The sequence below is a fragment of the Pyxicephalus adspersus genome, chromosome 5 (assembly GCF_032062135.1).
Source record: "Pyxicephalus adspersus chromosome 5, UCB_Pads_2.0, whole genome shotgun sequence".
NCBI lineage: Eukaryota > Metazoa > Chordata > Amphibia > Anura > Pyxicephalidae > Pyxicephalus > Pyxicephalus adspersus.
This window is the reverse complement of record NC_092862.1, coordinates 49431363-49459026: the sequence shown is the minus strand read 5'-3', so window position 1 is coordinate 49459026 and position 27664 is coordinate 49431363. Positions and strand designations below refer to the sequence as shown.

Genomic DNA, 27664 nt, shown 5'->3' with positions numbered 1-27664 from the left:
GTCTATGGGAGGATTGTCTTTACATTACTGGCAAAAAGATCATTGGCAAACAGTGATAAATTATCTGTGAGGCCCCAAATTCTCATTGCTCAAGGAACCACTAGCAACCTCTGGGCAAACCCTGGTTGAGAAACACTTATCTAAAGGAAGGTAGAAAGTCAAAAAACTATGGTGTCCTGACTGGGTTGTAGAGAATTAGATCAATTTATAGTATTTGTCCAAGGTCAGATTATATGCTAGGAACCCTCATATACCAGGCAGTGGTAATTTTCTATCTACACTATATATACTATTACTGTTGTTTCCAAGTACATATTGTTTAAATAACTGCAAGTTAATTTAAAAAAATTAAGAGGTTTGTGTGTATGACATTCTTTTAAATATATTTGATGTTCTTAATTTAATCCAAAATGTGTTTCACAAATGTATTCCTGCACACAAAGACAGTCATGAATGAGGCCAGCCGAGCCCCAGGTTGAGTCAGAAATGCAGCATAGCAGCACAGTGGTAAATGCAGGTCAGTTTTATAATGAAGCAGCCTTTTTATTCTTGTGGTGTCAGACTGATTGTGGAGTTTTTTTTCATTCTAGAACACTATGTACCACTGTATAGAGCAGTGCAGCAGTCCATAGGCTTCTAGCAACTTGGTGCCCTGCTATATGCAAAGAACATCAATTAGAGAGCCTTATTGTCTGTCAGACTTTGCTGACTGTTTTGTTTGCTTTGGTTAAAAATACAAATCATCACATTTCTTGGTGTCTGGAAATTAAAACAATTGTGTCCTAACACACGCTGTATTTTAATTCAATTTATGGTAATGTTTTTACAATTTGCTCCTACCCAAAAAGGCATTTTAATTCCAAATATTTTTAGTGAATAGCATATTAACTCTAAAATAGCACTAAAATAACCCTATCAATGATTTTAAAGCAAATTAAACAACATTAACATGCCACAGCTGCTAATTAAAAACAAAACAATACATATTAAACATATTAAGTATCATCATCTGCTAAAAATATTTCCTACTAGACACAATGGGTATATCAAGTGCCTGGGTAAATGCTAGGAAACAGCACTAATAAATATTTTTAAAGCATCCTATCAACTTCATACATTGATCATACCATTTGTTTAAGGCCCTGTGTATTTAACATGCCCTGATACAGAAAATAGACTCACAAAAGTATTAACGCTGGGCTATCAGAATGACAACCAGGTATCAAGCATACCAAAGGTCTGCAACAGCAGTCCAAGAATTTCTCTTACATATTTCTTTGAAAAGGTTATCATTGCCAATATATATATATATATATATATATATATATATATATATATATATATATAAAAATATAAAAATGATATATATATCTCAAAAACAAAACCTAAAAGCTCTGCCAACCATGGGTCACATAGGATTAAAGGCCAATGAAAAAAAAAAGTTTTAATTTTGGAAAGTGGGAAAGGGTTTAAATCCCAGTTTTCATTTCATTGATGTTTGTTCCTCTCTCACTTCCTATCCTGGTGGCAAATTTTTAAACCCGTAATATTTTGGCTCGAGCTTCACTTTAAGATGGCCCCCACATGGGTAGAAGACCTTAAATCAGTCTTTTAGTTAACATTACCAGTCTGCATGTGTAAATGTATGACATGTCACAGTAACATTTTCTAAAACATTATCTGTTATCTGTGAAAGTAGTTCTGTTGTTGCGCTTGGGGCAAGATGATATTTTCAATCTGCTGCAAGGAGGAAGAGGCCAGTTTTTGGGGGTGACCAGGAAGCTACTTAACCTACCATTATTTTTTGGGGATGTGGGAAGAAACTGCAGTGGCCAGGAAAAACCTATGCAAACACTAGAAGAACATTAAAAAAGTCCCATGCCGACAGACCTTGAAAAGATTCAAACTGACCACCCTGTTGAGAACCCCCAATCCACAGATCTTCTTCCCAACCTAATCAGACATTATGACATCTAGTTTTATTGCCACATTTATTTTATTTTAGTTACAAATAATACAGTAAAAACAGTGGAAGGATGTAGGGCTGGGAGCTCCATTGGGGAGGGTTATTGCCAGTGGAAACCCTGAGAGATAATATATACCAATGTGTATTTAGCCCCCTACAAATTCCTTTATCAAAGTTCTTGTATTTGCTGAACTTTAAAGGACAAAAGACACTTTATATCCACAAGCCAAATCCTTTCACCGCAACAAAAAAAAGTAAAGATTGCATTGCTTGTCATGCCCACGGCTTGTACAGTGTTCTTCTCTTTAAGCTCCTCTGTCCTGCACATGTGCCATGCATGCCCATAAAGTAAGGCCCCTTTCAGACTTACTATAAAAAAAAAACACATCAACACGTGGTTGGGAGTGGCTTGGGTTGTGTTTGATACCCACTTTGCCAAATGGTTGAGGTTAAAGTGCAGTTCTTTAAGGAAGAAAAGCAACTGCATGGCCAGCAGTGACTTGTCATTTTAGGGACCGCAAAAAACATGTGCAAAATGGTTCTCAACTGCTCCCATTCAGTTGAGATGGAGAAGCTGGAAGCAAGCCTGCTATAGAACACCGCGGCCCTAATATGGCTATCCCAAGTATATTTGCTGAGCTAGAGGTGAACATGGCCAAAGGACGACTGGCAGGACCAAAAGAAAGGAACACTGTATGGCCAAGCATATTTAAGGTTAGTTGCTGGTATCATTGACCTGTGCTTCTGTGGACAATTTTCTAGTGGAAGGTGAAGGACTTGGCTTGTGGGCTAAAAGGCAAAAATTATCTTTACACTTTTGAGATGGCTCTGCACATGGAGATTCAGTATGCATACAAACACATTTACTTTAAAGCCAACCAACACTAACATCCCATCTCCACAACAATATGAGCCTGGGCAGTCACATCTTCCACTTTGGCTACAGTTACAAGCATGCTTCTATGTATCATCAATAGATCTTTCATATACAATAGTTCAGTTTAAGATGCATTTTTCTGTTTAATGACAGCAAGCAATAAATAAAGGCTTCTGTTTCAGTAGACTAATACTGTGCATTTAGTCATATATACAAAATTCTTGTGATACATGAACAATGAATCAAGATTGTCACAATAATGGGTATTACTGAACACTGATGATACAACATTTACAGACAAACTAAGTTACCTGAGAATGTGATTGTGAAAAAATAAAGTTTAATTTTAGTTGCATAACCTCACTAAAATGTGAAACTCTAGATCCAGGACAGAAATACTGCTTTATCTATAGGGTAACGGTCAGGCAAGAAGCCAACATATTTTTTAGAAGGTAAAATAATTGAAAACTAAAGAGAACCTGTAAGGCTTCTGTTAGGCCCCCATGCAATGCTGTAAGCAGACAGGAAGCACCATTTGCAAATGAAAGTCTTGAGCACTAAGACAGGAGTCTGTTCTAGATGTTTATGACATGTTCCCTTTAAGAGGAAATGTCCACCAAATGACACTGGCAGTGAAATTAAAGTGGTTGGAAATTTCATATCTCAGCACTTCATTTCCACCAAATAAAGTAAAAAGGGCAGTTTATATATATGTTGTTTACAGGCATAATCAGTTCAGACCTGTTCAAGTGGTTCTAGCCCATATTCTCTAATGAGCGTCATTTGGGGTCACCAACAACATGAAAACCATGACGTGGAATACGGCACCTTTTTATTTTACCAATAAAAAGAGCTGTTGGCTTAATGTCAAAGCAAATTAGAAAAACTCTTTATTTGTGGTCACATCAGCCTGTGTATCATCCAAGAGGCTTGCCACAGATACCTACAAGTTGTATTAGGCTAGATAAGTCAGACAGGACGTTCAAGTGATTGATACAGAAATATAGTTAGTATAATAAGATTACAGATGTGGGAGAGAGAAAGTTACAACACACTTGTCTCACTGAATGACTTTTGGTGTAGTTATCCTTTCATAAAACAGGAATAGTACAACTACCACTGATTAAAAACTTCCCCTCTAAAAAAAATATATAAAAAAAGAAAAAAAAACAAAAAAGACATTTTATTTAGAAAATGGCATGCTATAAATTTGTCTCTGGACACTTGGAGATCAGTGCAAGCCGTATTAAGCACACAATATCACTTGGGTGTAGGATTCTGCAGGAACAATCTGGGATAGGTCAACACAACTGGACATATTCAGTCATCATCTCGGCCATAATTAATAGTCTGTAACTCCTTTGCTATGCTCTGTGCCAGTTCCTTGGTACCGGCCGCCACTACACGGCAAGACATGAGGTCCAAAGGACCACCTGAAGAAAAAATGTAAAAAAGGGAGAAAAAAAATACACATAAGTGACTGTGGTTGGGCAATATATTTCACTAACATGTACAAAAACAAATTAGGCAAGTTGTAGTTCTGCAGCCTTTAAGGAAGTGTATGACCCAACAACATCCTGAAATATAGGTCTGAGGGGTTTCCTCAAAACTAAATATCAAAAACCATAACTTTATTAAATACCATTAAAAACTTTAACATAAAAAGATCATGTGCAACAAACACTAAAAGAAAATTAGATTAGGGATGTGGCCTTGCAAAAATGAACAGGGTGGCTAAATCTAATTGGTAACATCCTGAAATAAAAACACATTTTTGGTAAAATACTTTTTATCAGCAGGCTTACCTGGCTAATATAAATAGGAAACTGCTTTTACACTATACACCAGAGGTTTTGTTCAAGGCAACAATTTGTAAAGCTACTCACACTTTCCCAAAGCACATTCTATGTTTTATCAGAAAAATGCCAGCAGTTTTCTCCCCAGGAATGTTTTTGAACTGGGAGGGAAGAAGCTGTAGGCTGGTGGCAGCCCCAGTATTGTGATCCAACTTTAAATACTTTTTATGGTTTCTGCTGCTATTATAATTGTCAAATACATGATACGCTAAAAAAACAATTAGCGTACAGCTAGAAACCTGGTATTTTGTGGGCTATTTTAGGTATTAGGAGTTACAAGCAAGGTGAAGGTCCAACAATAAAGATTTTCCTAAATATTGTCAAGCAAAGCTCCACTTTTCATTGTCAACACTTACCAGAGGTATCTATCACAACTCCTCCAGCTTCCCTGATAATTACAGTAGCTGCTGCCAAGTCCCAGCAATGAAGTCCAAACTGATAGAAGCCATCAGCAGCCCCGGATGCTACTTGACAGAGAGCAAGCGTGGCACTTCCAATGATTCGGACCCTGTTGGCATAAAGCGGAAAAAGACAAATACATTTAAGGCCAGTAACATATTCATATACAGCCATATTGCCACTAAGGAAACACCACTGGCTTAATAATTTCACCAAGGAATACCACCAGCTCCTTGGACCTTGCTTAGAAAAGACTCACAACAAATCGTTTGTCAGTGGATGTTTGCCAAGTACTTTATTAACATTGCAACACAGGAAATTCAGGAAGCAATACAGTGCCATGACACATTTTGTAAAAAAAAAAGTAATATAAAAAAACACTAAATACTATATACTGTTAGTATGGACTTAAATGCAAAAGAAAATACCTGTAAACATATAATATGTAGAATTGTATTTTATAGTTCAACATTATTATGGAGCAGCATTAACAGTTCCAAGTGTCCCTATCATTTTATGTGGTTTTCTGTGTTCATGTTGCAGATTTCCTGTTTGGTGGTAACAATGTTAGTAGGGCATGAAGAAACATACATAGCCTGACATTGTGGACTTTTCCTTTTACAAATGCCAATATAATCATCTGAGTCAATGAAAAGAACATGCAAACAGGTTAGGGGTTTATTTGCTGCCTACTTCTTTAAACTACTTGCTTAAAGTATTTGATTCTTTGAAAAGACTTTAAAAGAACTGAAGTAGATGAGCAACATCACTGCCAAAAAATATTTTTAAGAAGATTGTCAGCAAAGACAATCGCCATATTTCTCTCAATATGCAAGAACGACATAATGGCTAATCATTCGGTAGTCCAAGATAAGAAGGCTCATTTAGATAAAACTGGAAATGGCACATTTTCCAGTGTTTCATCGTTTAAAGACCTAGAGTGGACAGAATATTCAACAAATGTACACAGCTCTTATGTCTTGTAGTTGGCTGGATCGATCTGAATTCAGGTTTTTCAACTACAGCAATACACCTCTGTAACAGAAATGCTTATTAGTATGTTGGTTGCACTAATACATATATTATGCCACCAATACATAATAATGTACAATATAGAAACACATTTGATGTTAATATTGTGAGCCACACACAAAGACATCATAACTACAAAGATAAATATATGCAACTCCTTACCCATGAGCATGGAATGTCAGAAATTTCTCCATGTTCCCCAAGAACAATTTTAACGTAGCTGGATCCCGTTTGGGCCCAATTTCAGTTAAAATCAAAGCATTCCTGATACCTGTAAAATCAATACAATTCAGACAATGAATAATCCAAATAAATATGGCAGCATTTTAAAATGTTCATCTCCAATTAAAAATCAACTAGCAAGAGATGAAATAACAAATTAAGAAATTATGGCAGATAAATAAAAAAAAGGCACCGACCTGTTTCTTTTGTCACATGAAGTTGTTCTTGATTACAAAACGCCCCATGCCCTTTTCTTGCTGTGTACATTTTTTCCTCAGTGCAATGGTATATAACTCCAAACTCAAGCTTTAAAGAAAATACAAAAAGGGCTCATGTGATTACTGTATGATAGAACTAATTCTAATAAAAGAGTTCCACTAGGAATATAAAAAAAAAGTTTTGGTGACCACCCACAAATCTGGACTCCAGCAGGTCAGCTCAATTTTAAAACTTTATTCTCTGTTACCTAAACCCTAACTTGACCTTGAAGCATTGATAAGCTTTTGGTTGATTGGTACCTAATAAAGATAATGGCTGTTTAATAATAGGACTGCGTATCTATGCATAAATTAGTCCCTCTACTGCCTTTTTCCACACCCTGTAGAAAATTCCACAAAAAAACTTTAAATTAGTTATATATCTCACATAATAGTGGATTAATATCTATATCTAAGTTGTAAAATACAAAGATTACATGTATGTAAGGGAGTACTTGTACTTCTGTCCATCCAGTCCTGATATTTGCTATAATGCTCAGCAGGTAAAAGACACCACTAAAAATTGGAGCACAAGATTGGCCACAAACAATCAAAACAACCTTTTCTTTACACTCAAAAGTGACATCCCCTTAATCCCTAGTCCCATGATAGCAAGCATCCTAGTACGAAGAGCTTCAGCACTGGAAGAAGCATATTGCTGAGAAGTTTGAGATGGAGGGGGATGTTTTTTTCTTGTTATGTTGCAAGTTTAAAAGTTAGGTAATAAAACGACGAATTTAGGTAAGGTGTCCATTGTAACCATCAGAGACCTGCATGACTAGAGGATTAAGGAAGCATTTTAACTAAACTATTGTGAAAACAATACCAACCTTTTTTTATCTGGCAACATAACTGACCCAATACATGCAGTTGTGTATATTATCAATCTTTATTCTAAGTATGGCTCCATTTTTAGCAGATGTTGGAATCAAAATTCATTTTTTGTTATAGCATCTCTTACAGGATGCTGTGGTAATATCTCTGCACATGATCTTAAAGGTCACAACAACTTCGGGAGGTTGGTAGATTTCAAGAACTTTGCCTATAAACCCCTTAAGAGATCAGAAAGAGCCCTTTCTGCCAGACTATTGAAATCTAAAATACAGCTTTTTGGCAACCCTTCAAATATTGAAATCCACAGTATAGACAGATGTATGACTGACTCTTTTTAATCTCAATGATACTTTTTAGTTAGTATCCAAGTAATGTCAGTCATTCCATTATTTCCCATACTTTTTACCATGTGACTTTTTCTAAACCAAAACACAGAGTGTAATTTATAGGGTTACCAATTTTTACTCATAAAATGTCGGATTGTGGCAACATCACAGCGTGTATATGTATAAGATGGGGCCCAATCATGAAAGAAACATGGAAACGTCTTAGCAAACTTTAATGAAAAAATAATTTGATATTTCAATTTCCTAAATCACCCATTTGGCTGGACCTGGGTAAAATGGCAGAGGTCATGGGTTGGTTATTGTGTTCCCTTAAAATGTATACAAAATGGTACAACCTCTTACCCTTCCCAAATGAGATACCATTAGGAATCTAAGGTTACAAACTTACAGAACACGTTTTATACCTCTCGATTGACAGCAAATCCAATGCTGACCGCCACTAGAGGAAACCTATAGAAACAAGCATGATGATCTCAGTGAGTGATCTCAGTGAGTGATCTCAGCGAATCTTGGAATGCAAATAATTTAAGACAGGAAAGTGAACAGGAAAACACGAATATACTTTTAAAAGGGCAAAACACATAATAAACAATGCAAGCCTAGAAGGAATTATGTAAAGCAACAGAGAAGTATGAAGTGCAGTACCCACAGTAATACATAGAATTTATATTTTGCCTGTTAACATTTTTAAATCAGGCAAATATAAAATACTAATAGTGACTACTCATACTTGCATATACATAATTCTTATATCCGACTCTTATCCTTTACCAACATGACGTACTACAGTTATGCGATAAGCTCTTGTAATTTGATTTCCCGCTATTCAGGTATATTTACAACACACACAGCTGAATAATCTGAGGAGGGCCACATGCTCTCCCTGTCTGCTTGATCATATTGGTTTCCGCTTAGACAGGAGCAGATTACTAGAAAGCCCTTCTGTAAACAGAAGGTCATAGAAGCACCAAGGACTAAATAAATATTTGTAATATCTAGACAAAATAATATACAACTACAGAAAAAATTACATATAACATCAGAATATAAAGATAAAATACAATCTCAGCTGCTTTATAAAACAAGCACGACAGAAGCCCTTTTCTATGTCCATACATGAGCTAATTATTGGCAAACAAGTTTTAATCCTGTACTGCCAATAGTCAGACAAACAAGTATCTGCTTGGATATCAAACCACAAGCTTGCTTTAGACACTACTTCTATACATATATTACACTAGAATATTACTAGATATAACAATCTAAAAATTGTTATGGTGACTTGTCATATGTTTATCAGCACTTTTAATGTGCTTGCATGTTTGTGTTCCAGAGCTGCCTCTCATATCTCATTATTGGTTTAAACTATAGCATAAATATGTCACCAAGACATAAAAACCCAAATTTTGTGGACAATCATGCTAAAAGTGCCACTTTTAAGATAGTACATATGGAAAGGTGGTTATTGCAGACAAGAACAGGCGATGTCCCATCTGCAATTACTATCCTTACCTGCCTAATCGCTGCTCAGCTGTCAAATTTTGATGAGCCGTGCAAGTATTTAGCGGGGTTTGCCAGGAAAAAGCTGGCAATCCTGTCTTCCCCTATTTGTGCCAGGAATTAATGAACTACCATGTGGAAGATACAACACCTGATCACAGTCAATCAAGATGGCCAAAGATCATAAAGATGAAGAATAAAGGAAGATGGATATGAAATGGGGATAGCTGGGTAGTGAAGGTTTAACTCCACTTTAAAGCTTTCATAGTCACTCACTGACCATACCAAATTAGCAAATAAAAAAAAAAACACTCGGATGACTTAGAAGTACCTGTCTGCTTAAATGTTCAAAGTACTGGAACAGCTCAGTAAACAGTCTTTTGAAGAGACAGGATGACCACAGGTAAAAGACCTGTCAGCAGCAGAAATGTAAAATACCTGTGTACAAAATTGCAGGTTCCATCAATAGGGTCGATAATCCATGTCGGGCTGTTGGTTAGGATGCATTTGGAACCTGCTGAGGTAGATTCTTCACCGATAAACCTGGGAGAAAAAAAAAAATCATACATATATCATCTCTGTGTACCAATTGTAAAGTCATAGGAAATATTTCCCGGCAATACAGAAAACATGCTCAAAATGTAGTCTCTTCTAGTGGGTTTTGCATTCCAATTCAAGCCTATAGAAAGGCAAAACCTGCACAGTGCAGGTCAGAAGAAGATAACTGCAGGCCATATATACACCTATCAATTCTTCTGGTTTATCCCAAAAGTATCCAAAATTGGTGTCAACTGATGTTATTCAGGCAAAGCTCTAATCGGCCCCCTAAATTTGGGAATATTATTTGGTCTCTCTGAATAATAATATTGCGCACATCAATAAAATTGAGGAAGGCACTTTTTGTTAACTGTAGATTGTAATATATAGGTGAATTGAAAACATATCCAGAATTTGTTTACTTTTGAATGGTTTTTTTACTCCATAGGTTTTTACTGAAGATGCTAATCATGCCCAGGAACATATGATGTACAGGTTAAATAGAAATCCTAACCATTTTCATTACTGCACCCCAAAAAGTACCCGTCTGCTTAGCAGGACAGCTTACCTGTGAGTGGGATACTTCTCTCTCAGAGAGGAGATAATCAGCTCCTCCACAAGATGGTCTGTCTCCGTCACAAGGTCCACCACAGAGGTTTTCGTAGAGACTCTCTTCTCTTCTGTAAGAGCCTTTCTGACCACCTAATAGGAAAATCATCTACAGTAAGTAACAAAGTATTTCCAGATAGAAGAACAGACACTGTCATGATACAAAATATATGTGAAAATAGGCAGTCTGTGCCACCTTTTCTTTAATTCATGATGAATGCTGCCCCAACTCTCTAGAATGGTCTTCCTCGTCCTATTTGGCTTGCTCCTACTGCTCATTTAAAAGAACACTCAAAACCTATTTTTTCAAACTTGTCTACCCATCGTCTTCGGTCTCCTAAAACTCACCCACCACTCCATATCTCCCCTCCTATTGTGTGATACTTCCCCCTCATCCTAGATTGTAAGCTCTTCGGGGCAGGGTCCTCTCCTCCTGTATCACTGTCTGTATCTGTCTGTCATTTACAACCCCTATTTAATGTACATCACTGTGTAATATGTTGGCGCTATAAAAATCCTGTTTATTATTAATAATAATAAATACTGACAGGCCAGGTATCCACTGTATCTGTATTCAAAATTGATGAACGACCAGACTCAAATTTGAGTTGTATTGTAAGCTTTGGTAGTTATCACCACTACTTCCACCAGCACTTTCTGGAGGGGTGTCTGAAATTATTGATTTGATATAATACTAAGTCACAATAAAAGTGATAACATTGAACTGCTCTCTAGCTATCACAAGGGACTGACGATCCTCCTCTAGAATACAGAGAGGCGACAGGTTCTCCTGAGATGTATACATCTCAGGGACAATAAGTAATTATAGGATTACCGATTGTCCCCAGTTCCATCTATGGGCAACCTTAAATGGTGTAACGCAGTATGAAAACAGTTAATTTGTCCTTAAAGATTTAAACTGTTTAACTGCTGTTTGTTTACTGTTAGGCAGACAAGATTCTGGTGCAATAAAAAGTAATAGGAAAATAACTAGGATTTCACTGTACCTGCTGTGAGCGTCTAAAGTTGAATTCCTCCACAATACCACATCTACAGAGGTGAATGAAGGCTTGTTTTGAAGTCCTTTTTTGCTAGTTCAGAATATGTTAATACTTTAGTATGCGTAGTATTTATAAAACAGGAATAATGACATTCCCACAACTATTCCCTGATGGGAATCAATTACTGCCATTGAAAACCATGGACCTTAAAGTTTACCACAAGGAAATGTTTGAGGGAATGTGTGATTCACCGTTTAGTAAGTCCACATACCGTAACTAAAATTGAGAAATGTGTCTGTATTGCAGAGATGGACTAAAAATCCTATTTATGAATTCTGCCCTGGGATACATTTTGTCATATGAACCTAGTTACATTCTGACTATGTGCTTCATGTTGCTTATCCCCTGAATAAAAACATGTCCTAGAACTAAAAAAATCAAAGTGATTATACTGCTAGAAGGTAGAACAAAAACAAAGGTGTTCTTAAATGTTTTGCATGATCGGCTTTTTTTTCATAGCATAAAAGTGGGACAGCTTTGTATGTTTCTCCTTTCAGATGGAAATATTAGCAGCACATTAGTGGAGCACTACAACTCATGGTTGGATTGTCATTTATTTGTGTCGACATATTAAGCAGCTTTAAGTAAACCTTCTGTAAAGTAAAACCCAATCAAATCAGGCTGCTGCTGACAAGTAAGGAAAAAAACTTTCTATACTTCTCTGTTATACCAAGAAGTTCTTAAGGGGGATATATAAATACCCTGTACCTTTTCACCAAAGGGCAGTAGATGGTAGTTCCTGCAGCACTAATCACGTGCATGGCAACTGAAAACGGTGATAACATTCAGAATTAGATTTTTATATTATTCTGTATTCACAATGCTCCAAGGAACCTGTCTGAATTCCGGCATCACCAGCAATTTAGTTTCAGGATGATCAGATTATACAAAAAAGTAGGATGGTGATGTCCTGCTGTTGTATAACCAAAAACTAAGAACATCCATAAAAAATGCTTAGCTATCAGCCTAACTATTTTTAACAACTAAGTTTACATATAACTATAGTTAGGTACAGGACCACACACTGTAGTTAGTGGCAGTAGCAGTAAGTATGTACAAATGCAATAAAATAAATAAATAAAACAAAGTAAAATATCTTTCAGCATGAAAAACACATATTTCTGCCAATGGCTGGAGACCCCAGTAAAGAAATGAGTGATGTGTGGAGTGTTATATGTGTTCCACATAAAGGGAGGGATTTTGGAGGATCCCCAGGCTAACTCTGGATGTAAAGGGCTCTATATTAGAAAATGACTTGGCATTCCATTACATAGTAAAAAAAAATGTGTTTTAAACAACATGCTAATGATTAAAAAAAGAGAACTGAGGCGCTCTGAATTAAGGCTTAATTCATGCCACTGTGAATTCTAAATGCATTTGAGTTGAGTGCTGACATGTTTTTAATGTGTCACATTAACATATGCTTACTTTTGGACATTTGGTTCATAGCTGGAGCAAAACTATTATCTTATTTCGTTAATGGCCAATACAGACTAATGCACGTGGCGTAAATAGGCCCTAAAATCAAGTTTCTGCAGGACAAACACACTTCAATCCGAGATTAGCTGCATACAGCATAGAACTGACATAAAAAATGACACACATAAAAGAAATGCAAAGGCTGGGGATATTTAGTTTAATATTAAGCAGTGACAACCAAAGTAAATTTTGCACATAAGATTTAGGTCTGTCCAGCTACACCCCACATGCATTAAAGTTTGTTCAGAATCAATTATGAAGGGCCAGCATATGCTCGCCCATTTAGGTTTATGCCTTTTAGCACATACATTATAATAAATTCTGTTTTCTGTTGGTGAAATAATCTTAGCAATAAAAAGAAACTGTGAACATCTGAGTTGTTCAATACAGGAACCAAGGCGCCACTCAGGAAACACCTACATCACAGTGTGACACAGCGGAAAAATAAAATTATCATATTGTTGCAACTTAACACCTATATGTGACCCAAATAGTACAAGTAACTATGAGCTTTAACAGGACAGATGAGGGATTCGCTCATTTCCTAAAAGGTATTTTTTAGATGGTGACTTAAAGTGTATTACTAAGTATGCCTATTTTACACACAAACAGAATAGAAAAATGACAGCTACCAGGTTTTTACAGATATTATACCAAACAACACGGATACGTGTTGTCAGCCTAATACTAAAGCTGCATACACACGTGCAATTATTGTCGTTGGAAAGGATCTTTCACAATCCTTTCCAATGACTAAGGACTACACGATGCATGAATGATGCTGTACATACAGTGGCATTCTTCTCTATGGAGAAGGGAGCGTGCACTATCCCCCTTCCCTTGCATTAGGATCGTCGTTCATCCTCCATCGTCCGTCTCCAGAGATAAATAAAGCGTACCTAAACTCAGAAATGTCACTTTACTTTTTGTGGAAAAAAAAATTGACGATCTCGCGGATGTGCAGTGAGATCAGCAAGTTTTTTTTTCAACCTACGTCACCCGATATGGCGCCTGGGTCAGGTGACATTGGAAGGAGAACAGGAAAAAAAAAAGACAAAGATGGAGGCATCCCGCGCGCCGGCTTGCAGAAACATGTCGGACGACGCGGGACCCGATGGAAGAGGCCTCCAGATGGATCGGACTGCCCTGCAGAATTGAAGGCAGGTCTATTTTTTTTTTTGCTTTAGTTCCTTTTAAGTTTGCAAAAATACAATACATTAATCAAAGAGGCTTTTTTTTTTTTTAAAGGCCCATGTTTCCGGTTTTCTCCCACATCCCAAAAATATGCAGTTAGGTAAATTGGTCTCCCCTAACTGCTATGAACCCTAAATTGGCCTTAGACTACGCTAACAAAATATGATTATGGACCAGACATTAGATTGTGAGCCCCTTTGCAGGACAGCTAGTGATGGGAAAATGGGCTTTTTAGAGCACTGCGTAATATGTTGGCACTATATAAATACAAATTAATAAATAAAATGTTAGCGGATAACTTTACCACAGAGTTTCCTGACCCTATTGCCCGCGCCCATCCCACCCCCCGCCCTGCCTTAGAAGGTAGCTTACCACTTGAAGTGGAACTAAAATTCTTCTTTTACAATTTGGGATCATGCAGGGTAATATTGCAGAAAGGTACAGGTGATGTGAGGTGAAGAATGTTTAGGTGAGTTGAAGAAAGTTTTCCTGCCTGATCGCAATCTCCCTTGTGGTCGCTGCGACCTAATGAACTCCGGCATGCATAGGTTATGTCATCCTGGCCAATCATGATAGCTAAAGACTAAATCAAAGAAGAGAAGAAGGAAGAAGATGGTGGTGGCTAAAAGAGCACCCTAACACCGTTACATTGCTCCACTGTCTCCTGAAGAGTTTCTCTACCCTTTCTATATGTTACAATCTCTTTCAAAGCAGCTACATATACCACATTACATCATATAGGCCTGAGCAATTTTTACAATTCAGCTTAGGGTCTACTGATTTGATATAAACGTTTTTTAAATAAAGTCTACTATCATATAAAATACCATTGTGCTGCCTCCTGGGGTGGGGAGGTCAAATGGCGAGGGCAGTTCAGTGAACTGTACTTTATATGAAAGTACAATTACCGTTTAAAATACCCAAGTGTTTTTAGATGAAAAAAACAAAATGAGGGAAAGAGGAGGAGTATCCAAACCAATAACTGCAACTGCCAGGTTTGAAAGACTCTACTTGGCCAAACAGCAATAGTACTCACGTTCATGGACCAAGCCATTACACATTGACCAGAATACTGTATACAACATCTAAGCCCTCGAATAAGTTCCTATTCGATTAACAACTTCTGTTAATGGGCCGCTTTAGTAGCACAAGAACAGGACAAGTTGACTTATCAGGTATTCCTGGAGGCTTCAATAGTCATTCAAGGCATACCAAGAATACCTTCAGTATACACTTCCCCCCAGAATTCTTTTAAAACTTGATGAGATGAAGCTGCAGGCAGGTGGTGACCCAAATTTTCAGTAACCACCCAAAACAGCAAGGTGGTTACTGAAAAGTGCCGGGTGGTGCTCCCGGCTAAAAGGGGCTGGGGAGAACACTGGCCTTCCTACCATTAAATTGTTTAGTTCCTTAATGTGGTGTGTGTATGAAATTAGCATACACTGAAACTATAAATAATTGGGATTTTAAAAAATCATTGTAAAATGTGTGAGTATCTTTACAACAGGAATCTCCATCTGTAATACATTATGAAGAGATGGCCATAAAAAAAAAAAACCTAAAAGGAAGCAGCCAGAATAGTACTAATATTTTTAGATGTGTAAAAATAGAATATGTGACAGGAAGTGGAAAGGCACTGAGAAGTTGTGTCGGTGATCAAATTTGAGGCACGTGTCAGTGTAAGTATATAGATTATAGCTCGAGCACCAGTGAGGTTACCAAGGTGTTCATTTAGGAATTGTGCTTTTGGGCTTCTCCACAACAAATGCAAAATGTACGAACCTAACAACTATGGCTGGCAAGCGGAACTCCCTGGAGACTGCTCAGCAACAGCTGGAGACCTCCAAGGTATTCATTCATAGTGGTAATAATATTCGCCTGAACAAAGACCTTCAGTTCTAGGTGTGTTTAACCCATCACCTATATACACTAGAGGAAGACATTTTGTGGCTTTAAGCAAACGCTAATAAATGATAAAACAAAACACTAGATCATGGCAGGAAGCATTACAATGCCTTATGCCACAAGGATGTTACTAGTTACTCAAGATGAAGGCCATTTTTTTGTAAAAAGATTAATCTAGCCCAAAGAATACAAAAAAACTGAAACTAGAAGCTGTCCTCTCTAAAAATGCTATTTGTGTCTCATGCCCCTTCTGCTAAACCCTGACCCAGTATATAACAGGTATGTAGTAGGTTTACCTGATCTGCAAATTATTTCATTTTTTTTTTTTTTTTAAGGAGGAGGTTAGCAATGGCACGCCCCAGGTTTACATGCGTCAATTTAAATGGCTTATGTGAAGACATTGCTGGGTCTATGAAACAACTATTACACAGCTTTTACAGCTCTTCAAATAAAAATCCCTTTCCACAAACCTCTTTTGTCTGAATCACAAAGAGTACTGCAATGCGTGGTGACAGTGAAAAATGTGCCACTGAATTTTCTACATGACCCATTTATTTAATTATACAAGGTAACCATATTCTCTTAAGTTATCTCTCTTAAAGGGGTTTCATTGTGTTTGTCACATTAACATGATTATTTTAACATTGCATGCTGTAACTGGGTACTCAAGGATCCATCTTCATCACCGATTCATCTAAATATACACCCACTGCATGATATACAGGTAGTCACTGGGTTAAGGACACCTGGACCCCTCCTAGATATGACCGGGCTTCCCTGCTCGCTGTGTGCAGAACAGAGGCTTGAAGGGGTGGTTTGTATGACTTGCAGAAAAAATCTTTTGCTAAACACAGCTGAGGTTGTGACTGATCTTAGGGGGTGAGCTCTTTCTGCAGCCTCTTGTAACTCTTTAATAACCAAGACAAACTCTGCAGTCGTTTCTTTTTGCATATCAAAGCATAGCTTGCTCTAGAAGTTAATGAATGTCTAGGTTCCATAAAGATTTTTTTTTGCTTTGTTTGTGATTAACTCACAGTGAGGATTTTATACAGTAACTGACAACTCACCGCCCAATATGTTGAGACAAACATCTGTCCTAATTGCTTTTATTAAAATAATGTACCTGTTCCAACTTACATACAAATTCAACTTAGGAACAAACCTACAGTCCCTATCTTGTATGTAACCTGAGGACTACCTGGGGGCCTATTCTGGAACTCTGGTTAATTTACAGTCATCCACATTAAAGTAAATTACAAAATGCAATGTTAACAAACATGTTAAAAAGGGATGGTCCCATATTTGAACCATGAGGCGCATTACCCACATGGACCAGGCATTGTCAACTAAGGTTCTGTGGAACTATAGGGTTCCTTGACTTGTGGATGCCCAACCTCCTATTTGATGGTGCAGGTATATTTCCAGGACAGAGGTCACATTTTGCCCATCATTGAAATGTTTGCATTCTGCCCCCCCCTTCATGACCCGGCTTTAGCAGGAGTTCTAAAAAACATAGGTATTTAAACTATGTAATAATCAATACTCTCTGGTATTTGAGATTGCTTTCTATCTGTTTATGCTGAATTTTCTAACTCTACAAACCTTATCCTGGACATTAGCCTGTGGGTGCACCATCAGCCTAGACCGGGGATTCTCAAACAAGGTTCTGAGGAACTATAGGGATCCTCTAGGAGTTAATGATGCTTGCATATTTCCAAGGTGACTTGGGACATATCAGGACGCAAAGGGAAACATTCTGCTGACCTTTGTAAGGCTTGCATCTTTCCCAATAAACCCCTCCCCCCAAAACACAAAAGCATTTTAGCAGCAAAAGGTTGAGAAAGGCTGAACAGGCCATTCAAGTAATAATCAATCCCTACTCTCAGGAAGTGGTATTTCAGATTGTTTCAATCTATTCAAATAATGAACTTTAACTCTACAGACCTCAGGCCGTGTATGTACTGTAACAAAGCCCCCAAAACCCCTGGATTCCTAATGAAGACTACAGGCTCAGGGATTTTATAACAATAATATTGTTGCCCATAGTAGCAGTGTAAACTTCCAGTCTGCATACCTACTTAGCATTTCCAGAAGTAGGGGTTAGCATTGTAGTATATAATTGTATTTGGTTAACAAATAAATCCGCCCAATATAATTGATTGTAAATAGAACTGGACAGATAGTCACAGCCACTGCTGCGGTTAGATCCCGGATCCCGGATGCAGCTTTACCATGTATGACAAGTGATCTTAGTGCTACAGTGACCTTCATTGTAAATACAATCGTTCCCCACACATACCAAGTACCATTGGATGGACAAAAACAAAAAGCTGCAAATTACACTGGATAACATGCTGCTTCTGCTTGACAAAATAATGCAGAATTGCTTTGGCTATAACCAAACTGGCTGAAACAATCCAAGCATTGTATAATGCAAGCTTATCTGAAAAAATAAAATACAATTCCGTGTACATATGCTGCAACATTTCATCAACATATGCTGTCTATATTAAATATCTCATACTTAGGTGCCAATTATATTTTAGGTCGATCAGAATATATTTTGCACGTGGTCACTTTACTTTGTAAATGCCAATATGCCCAAATAGGAATCTCTGGGTTCCAAACCCAAAAAAGGGTAAAAGAAGGTCAGTCAATGTAATTGTAAACATGAGGATCACACAACAAATATATTTTTGGTAAAGAAATCATAGAGAAAAGGGCATTTTAAAGTGGCACTTTGTGGTGTTGATGTTTTGTACCTGAAGTATAGAAAACAACATGGTGGTGGTAATGTGAACTTATTCTTTTCCTGACCAGTAAGGCCTCTCATAAGCTATGTACCATGTCAGATAATAGTTGTCTGAGATAAACAGCAAAAATCTGACCGACATTGTTCATCAATCTGCTATGGCGCTCACCCGTCCTCCCCCCTCCGCATTCTATTGAAAAGAATGGTTCTGTATGTATAGCATTTGTTTGTATCTCACAACAATCCGCTGACCTATTAGATGTCTATATGGAGTTTTATAATCTCCAGTACTCCTATATACACCTGTCAGCCATGGTGCTTGATAAACGTTTTGTTTACTGCAACCGCATGGGATTATCTCCAAACCTCAACACAACCGCAGTTAGAAATTACCGGTGCTGGAAGATATCTACAATAAACAACAGATTTGTGATATTCACTGCTAGCTAAAATCACATTGTGTAGGGCCTGATTGTGGGAAGTGTAAATATAAATATAATAAGGAACACTACATATGACCCTAGAAATCCCAGCCCTATAAACCACACTCCATTACTATTTCAGAAATAACATTAGATGGTGGAACGTGCCAGTTCAGAATTACCCCGGGATCTGGTAATATTGGCTGTGTGCCGTCTATTAATGATTGTGTAATCTACCTGGCACCAAACATTTCCTGCCATCCATCTAGGTGACAAGGAAGGAAAAACCTGAGATTTGCAGAGAATGGTGATTATGTAAGAACTGGATAGGGCAAAGATGGAATATGGAGGAATTCTGGGTCTGGCCTGACAACTGGGATTAAAGTGTTTTGCAGCAATTATCAAAGTTGAAGCCTTCATTCTGCCATGCTGAAGTTCACATTGCCCCAATTTACAGAAGCCTGATGATCATTGCCATTATGTATAATAATCCTATATGTATCCATTTTCTCCATTTCCCAGCCATGTGATGATGAAGGTGCTGGGAGTGATCGCTATAGGATGGGCTCACCTGGCCAGCTCTGAGCGCTAGCTGCACAGCGGTGTCCATGCACTCCCTCCATTGGTCCTCTGTGTGTCCCTGGTAGCAGTCCCCTGCAGCCTGTACATCATGGAGCCTGCGCTCATCCCCGGACTGCTGCCTGCCAGATCCCTCGCAAGGTTTCATGTCTGCCCCTTCCTTGTGCGTGCAGCTGTGCGGGGATCTCGGTGTGTTATGGCAGCTCTGATCACACGGGGTCATCCAGCTGCCGTGTGTGCCAGCAGACATGCAGCTCGGTATGAACTCTCTCTATGTGTCTCTGTGTGTGTGTCACTCTCTGTGTGTCTCTCTCCTCCCCCCACTTCCTCCGTTTATTCTCAGCAGCACCCTCTGCCTCTCATCGCTTTTGTTATTACTCCTCGTCTCCTCCCCCTGAGTGCCCGCCCTCCGGACCGCCTACTGATCCGCCCCCTGCTGTCCTGACCAATACCATCAATGCATTGACCCGCCCACCCTCCTAGGGGGTCACGTATTGGTCATCTGGGGGCAGGTCACACATACGCTGTGCGCATCATCCTGTCTGCTAATGTCATATGAGTGATTAGCTGGTGCAAGGATAGGCATGACTCCTAAATATAAGGCCAGGGGATAATGTGCCCCAAAATATTAGGATATAGTGCTGGGGAGGGTTACAGCTTTGTGATAGTCAGACATGCAAGCATTGCTGGCTGTATTGCTTGGGTAGTAGGGGTTTCTTACAAATCTGAGCACATGAAAAAGAGGAAGGCCGCTTAAAGCAGGAGTAAACTAAAAAAAAAACCTCACCTTTTTTTTCTCACATCCGTCAATCCCTCCAAAGGTTTTCTGGATGGGCTCCTGCGTCACCCTGTAATCACCCTTTGTCACGCGGGGAGGAAGTGCCGGGGCCGCCATCTTCTTTCCTCTTCTTCTGCCTTCTGCCTATGTCACCTGATCTGGCATTGCACAGGCGTGAAATCAGGTGACATAGATGCTGTAAATGGGGAAAAGAGTGCCGATCTCACTGCGTATGCGTGAGTTCAGTATTTTTTTCGCCATTAAAGAAAAAGATCGTTCTTTGCATGACCGAGATTGTGTATGCACAGCAGCCAGAAGCCTCCTGATGATTTCTGTAACCCTAGAGACTCTGCGCTCCCATTCTGTCCAAAGGGTTTAAACCCCACTCTAAAAAGAACATTTTTACCTTAAAGGATTGTGTACCCTTTAATGTAAAGTAAAAATTCTGGTTATAGGTCTGCTATAAGATACCGTATGAACTTTCATAAAAAAAAAAGAAAAAAAAATCACTTACCTGTGAAAAGCCCTTTATCCATCCACAAGCAAGTCCCTTACTGTCTGTCTTCTGGGATCTTTCTGACATCTCCCGATCTCGCACTGCGCAGGCATGAGATTGGGTGATGTCTTCCTCCAAATGTAAAAAAATGGGTGTTGATGTTGGGCATGCATAGAAGGAGCAGCCCACAGATCCCTGGGATTTGTGACACAAGTATTACAGGACGCTGCAGATTAACCCTTCAGTTTTTCCTGCTGTGATGGTTAGGACAGAAAAAGAGGGGACCTCCTCAAAAAAAGTAATAAAATAACAAGTTTTTTATGATATAATAGGGAGAGCCACCCTTCTACATAATGATGACAATATGATGATAGGTCCTTTTTATATGAATGGGGTGCCCTAAATCAACCCACATGAAGGCATGATGCAACATGGGTTACCTGCATGTACCTAATTCAGTGCAGAATTAATCTCTTCAACTGTGCGCAATTATGGATCCATTGGCCTTCCTCTTTATTACTAGTGGATTGTGCTGAGGGGGCTGAATAGAACTGCACATTTCATGAGCCACCACTCAGATTTGAATATTTCTAAATAATGCACCAAATGCAAACATGAACCCCAGCAAAGTTACATTGGCTACTTTGTACCATCTCTATACCCTTGTGTTGCAGCTCTTTCCACAACCCTACTACACACAATGTTCTTCATTCTTACACACACTTACATATGTCTACTCTCTCTAGTCCACTATCAGCATCACCCGTTCACCAAGATGTGATGTTCCAAAGTATAAAAAAGGTACCTATCAGCTCAAATCGATTGCACCCTACAGTGGTTGTAGATCCAATGTTATTGCATTGTCAGGGGCACAAGGGCAGTGACATTAGTACAGCTTTTCTTAAAAGTGAATGATGAATTGGACAAAGTACCACATCAGATCATGTAATGTAGAATTTCTGTTCCTGAATGAGACATTGGTATTTCTCTAATATCCACTAAACTTTGAGCTTAGATTCACTTTCTAATTACTTAAACTGCTGTATGCAAAGGTTTTAGTTTACAGTGTTGTTAATATGATGCAGTGTAAATGGTTTTAATATTTCTTGAAACCGCAATGTGGTACCTATGTATATCTCTTTATCAATTACCCATGTTCTGCTAATTACATTGTGCAGGTGCAGTTTGCCATGCTTGTGTTGTTCAAACATTTTGTATGTAATACATTTTTGTCCCACGCTGTTTTTGTATAATGAAAACAATCCACAGAACAGTGCTGAGCAAGATGACAAAACCCACAGAATGCTGTGCTGAACCTTTTTAGCCCATGACTGTGCTCTTTTATTTTAAAGCCTACTGAGTGACTTTTATTTCTACCCTGAACTTTACAAGGAATTGCATAAGCTTTAAATGTATTGCAAATATATTGCAGTATATCACTGGCAAAGTAAGATGGGCGAGTATTAGTTAGTGTTTCTTTTATGTGATATTTGTGTTAGTTTGTCCAACTCTGACTAAACTATATTATATACAAAAGGACTTGGTAGTCAGGTCTTGAAATGAAAACATAATGTAGCTAGATAAAAAATACAAAGTACATAGTTCTTTGGCACATTGGTTTTTGACTGTCAATTCAGCAATCAGACAGGTCCTTATAGCAGAAAGGGATGGGCAATGTCAATTCTGCAATAATACATACCTACCTGTCTGATCGCTGTCTTTTTTTTTTTTTAAAGTGCTGAGTTGTGCATGTGCTGTTCAGCATACAATGCTGATGATGTTCCAGGTATCCCAGAATCCCCAGGGCTGCTCAAACTGAATAAATTCTGCTATGTCACATTACTCTGGCCTGGCCAATAAAGATGGCTAAAGATCAAGGCACATGGAAGGGTAGAAGAAAAAAATGGTCTTTCTCACGTTAGAACAGGGTCAGGTGAGTGTATTTAAACCAGGCAGGTAAGGTTATTTTATTGCAAAATGGACATTGTCTGCAATAAAGGACATGCCTGGTCTCAGTTGTGCAGTTTTTAGGTATAGTTCTGCCTTTGGTCCATTTGCCTAGTTCTTGCCAAGGTTTGCCTATTCTGGTTCGGCCTCCTCCTCCTTTGTAAATCACCTACTTTAAGTATAATGCTAGGTAGGCAAAAAATGTAAAACTGCACCACAAAAATGTCTTCTGCACCACTGTAATGTAATGTCACCATTACAGTGTAATGTCACCATGTTACTCTGCTACATGCTACTCTGCATCTCACAGGACTCCACCACATAAGTACGGTGTATATAAGAAAAGTAGGAAGAACATTAGATACCCGACTTTATTTCCCAGCATTCCTGAGTTACAGTAGAAACCGTGTGTCTACTTAAGAGGACTGGACTTAGTCACAATAAACTGATTTTGGCAGGGCGTCCCCAAGGCCTTAGAAATTGCAAGGTCCTTTTGGGGTAAAAGGTTGAGAAGCACTGGCCTATAGCTACAATACTATAACAGATTCATATTCTCCAAAACAGCATTGTCCCTATGTTCCTTTATGCAGTGACTATTGATGATCTTAGAAAACACTACTGAGTTTTAATAAGGTCATGACTTCTTAGGCTGCACAGTTAATCCTATAAAAAGATTACTTTGTTTGTATAAGGTATTCAGCTTTTGCCAGCAAATCCTTTAATGTATGTCCAGCATTTTCTTCATCAGCTTATACACATAATTAGAAGATTTCATGTTTTGATGAAAAAGTGTATTATATGGAATAATTATAATAATATTTTTTCTGTGTAAGCAGAAACACTGTGTTTGCATTTCCCATCGTTGGTCAATGTTATAGTTGCTGAAAAGAAGTCTTTCCCCCGAAATTATATATTAGGTTATATAATGAGCTCTAACTATGAAATTGCATGTTTGTATTCAATGTTTTTTTTTGTTTTTTGTTTTTTATGCAAAGGTTTTATGTGAAACTTAACCAGACTTAATGGGCTGTGCTTATTACTTATCATCATAAAGTTTTCTTACCTTCAATGCCACGCTAAAGGGACATTTCTTTGACTAAAGGGGCACTTCCTTTTATAGACAAAGATTGGTAATTTTCTACTTTTTATCGAATATTTAAAAATTAAAATTTTAAAATGATGGTTTGAAGGTTGTTTTTAGCCATATGCAACGATTGTATGTAAGTTGTTGCTTTTATAGGTTATTAGGAGACTCTTCTTGCATAGTGGAGAAGCAGATAAGGCTATGAAGTTAAGAGCAGCACATGTTCTCACATGTTTATATTATATAAAATGTGCTATGTACCAGCACTGTTGTGGCTTACTTAGCTTCTCAACTTTTTGGTGCAGCTGTTATACGATTTTTTGGGGAATGTCTGCCAGCTGACACTACCCTACCCTATCGCTGCACGCAGTAAAGGCAAACAAAAATTCAAAGTGTGGGGAGATGAGGTTGGTGGCCATCGTTCAAGTTGCATAAATCGGGACTGTATTTGAAATTGGCTGGGTGGACGGCATTATAGAGATGCTGTTAAAAGGCTGTACTGTAATGGGAGAGGAAGGTTGTGCCAAGGTTGTATCAAAGGAGAAGCTTGTCTGTGTCCCCTACCTCATATTTGGTGCCATCCTCCTACTCCTAAATTACTACTTTTTCCTATAGTGTTATGGGGTTGACATTATAAGATCAGATTTTTATGTATGTGGGAATGAATTAAAAAAGAAAAAAAAAACATTTCTATGCAATTAGCAATGAAATTACATCTTATGTGTTCTTTTCATAGGGCTGCCTCTTCCTATAAGCAATGTACGCAAACAGAATTAAACTAGTGGGCACCTGTTGACTACTGGCAGAGACCCACTGCACTGCCCAGATCATTCTCCACAGTGACCAAATATTAGTGGCTGCTACCAGACTTATCTCTCGTTCTAGGTGATTGAATGATGGGACCTGCTGTCAGCAGAGCCAGGGGAAGCTAATACATGGTCTGAAAGTAGGAAGATGACCTGGCCAGCAGCCTAGAAAGTGTGGTCAGTGTCTAGATCCCTACAAGACACCATGGAAGGTGAAAGCTGGACGCACAGGATCCCGTCGATCCCACCAGATAGTGTGTGCAGAGGGAAAAAGTAGTGATGGAAGGGGTCCAGAGGAATTTCTTTGGTGGAAGAGGTGTAGAGTAAAAGGGGTGCAAGTGGCGGCTGTGGTTTCCATAATGTATTGTATATGCTGCATGGTCTTGATTGCTGTACTCTGTAAACTGCAGTTTACATTACCTCCATTAGTCTGGACCAAGGTATTTACTGTCTCAACAGGGTGGTTGATAAAAAGCTCTGAGAGGTTTAATTACATTTTTAAAGTGTACCTAAACTCTGAATGTCTTTTTCAAATAAAATATATTTATATGGGTCAGACAGGAAAGCATAGGAAAGACAGGAACTTTTTAGCTGTAAAATTTATGGCGATGTAGTTATACAAAATATTGTAGGTACTAGGACAGCAGCAAACATGGACAATGTAGGCTCAGACCCTCAGACTCCAGGGGAGGGGGGATAGGATCAAGGAGGTCTGACCTGCTGAGAGAATACCAAAAGCAGTTTGATGCTTCTGCTGTGAACTTTAAGGATAAATTGCTTCACAATGCCTACAAAGAGTAGTAATGGTTGTTAAGAGGTTCATTTACTTTGTCAAACCCATGTGCAGATACAGTGTATAAAGTTAATTTCCCTTTTTATTGGATATTTTCACATAATGTTATAGATGTTCAACGTCTTTAGTAAATCAGCCACAAAGCAAATACTTGCATGCCAATAGCTGGCTCACACGTTCATTTAAGATATACTGGTTTCATGCCATGTCAATCGGACACTGATATAAATCAGTAAATGAAACCAAACCACTGTGGTTAAAGTTAGCTTAATAAAAAATTATCCCTGTGGACAAATTTGCTTTAGTTAATCTCTTTACACATATACATAAGATTAGAATATACTTTACAGGATTTAAAGTGCATTGACCTTTAATTGCACGGCGTTAGGTTTATTACTCTATAAACTGCTATTATATTTATATACTAAATGCCCATTAATCTACTGCTATAGCATACAGTACTCTCCTGACAAAGAGCTAGTAATACTTGTGGTTTACTGTCTCACGTAAGAGTTTCTTGTCATGTTCTAAGGCAGTAAAATTTAACCTAAAGATAGCTTTCATTCTGCAGGAGACAGACCCTCGTCACCACATTGAAGAAACACAGATACAGTTCATAACTCATTTTAAGCCTGGTGACCAAGCTGAACTTTAGTTAATAAAGTAAGATCACCAACCTATCTTTACTCTCTGCAGAGGAATCCTCAAATCCCATGAGTGACTGAGCAAACCTACCTACAGAACAAACATAAATAATCACGATTCAGGACACTTTCCATATGCAGTGTATACACATCAAGCGGGGAGGAATGTAGTTTTGTTTAAAAAAGTTTGCCTTTGATAAAAACTAATTCTAGTAAAGCAATTTACATTCAAATAGAAACTATAAGCATCTAATATATAAAATGGACTACATGCAATGAGGGGCATATTTATAAAATAGCATAAAAAAGGTAAAAAAACAAAACACAGTTGAAGTCAGTTATCTTGGACCACATTGCCTTTAGATACATATTAGATATACAGGGATTTTGTGGCTGTTTGAAAGTGAAAGGCGGCATGCACAAATTATTATTTCAGGCTAAAATCCTCATTTTATTATTATTATTATTATTATTATTAATATTAATAAACAGGATTTATATAGCGCCAACATATTACGCAGTGCTGTACATTAAGTAGGGATTGCAAATGACAGACTAATACAGACAGTGATACAGGAGGAGAGGACCCTGCCCCGAAAAGCTTACAATCTAGTGGGTAAGGGAATTTCACATACAATAGGATGGGCGATATGTAGTGGTGGGAAGTAGTGATGGTTTCAAAAGACAGAAGAAGATGGGTAGGCAAGTTTGAAAAAATGGGTTTTGAGAGCTCTTTTAAATGAGCAGAAAGTAGGAGCAAGCCGAAAAGGGCGAGGAAGACCATTCCAGAGAGTTGGGGCAGCTCTGGAGAAGTCTTGTGTCTGTGCGTCTGATGAGGTTATGAATGAGTGTGAGTGCGTGTGATGAGGTTACAAACTACTCATTTGTAGTTTAACAATTGATTTGGAGGCATTTTTGGAGGCTTAATAATGGATTTTAATGCACAAAAATATTATGATTGGTCTGCTTCAATGTTAACCTCCTTGCCGTTAAGCCCGACCTTCGTACGGGCTCAAAAAAGTTGCTCTTTTCGTTAAGCCCGAGATTTTCCGTACATTAAAATCCCCACTTTTTTTTTATTCATAATATCTACTAGAACCCTTGTTCGTACATATTTCTGTAAGTTACAGGTCTACCATTTAAAAAAAATTTTCATGAAAAACAGTGGATCACTTTTGGTACAGAAATCTAGACCTCAGTGTAACGCTCAGGTGGTTAATAATATTGTTAGGTAAATGTTTACTGCTTTGTGAAATCATTATTGAATAACTCACACTGTTTGAAAAAT

The 27664-nt window shown here is 38.1% G+C and overlaps 1 protein-coding gene across 1 annotated transcript; it reads right to left on the bottom strand.

Annotated features, from left to right (window-relative positions):
• Positions 1–1977: 1977 nt before the first annotated feature.
• On the bottom strand, positions 1978–20163 carry IMPA2 (inositol monophosphatase 2). The gene is made up of 8 exons (XM_072411460.1): positions 19821–20163; positions 10396–10529; positions 9729–9833; positions 8195–8240; positions 6550–6658; positions 6293–6401; positions 5056–5207; positions 1978–4276 (listed from the first exon to the last, which is right to left on the bottom strand). The coding sequence occupies exons 1-8, from the start codon at positions 20076–20078 to the stop codon at positions 4164–4166; spliced, it is 1026 nt and encodes a 341-aa protein (XP_072267561.1). The 5' UTR covers positions 20079–20163; the 3' UTR covers positions 1978–4163.
• Between the last annotated feature and the right edge of the window lie 7501 nt (positions 20164–27664).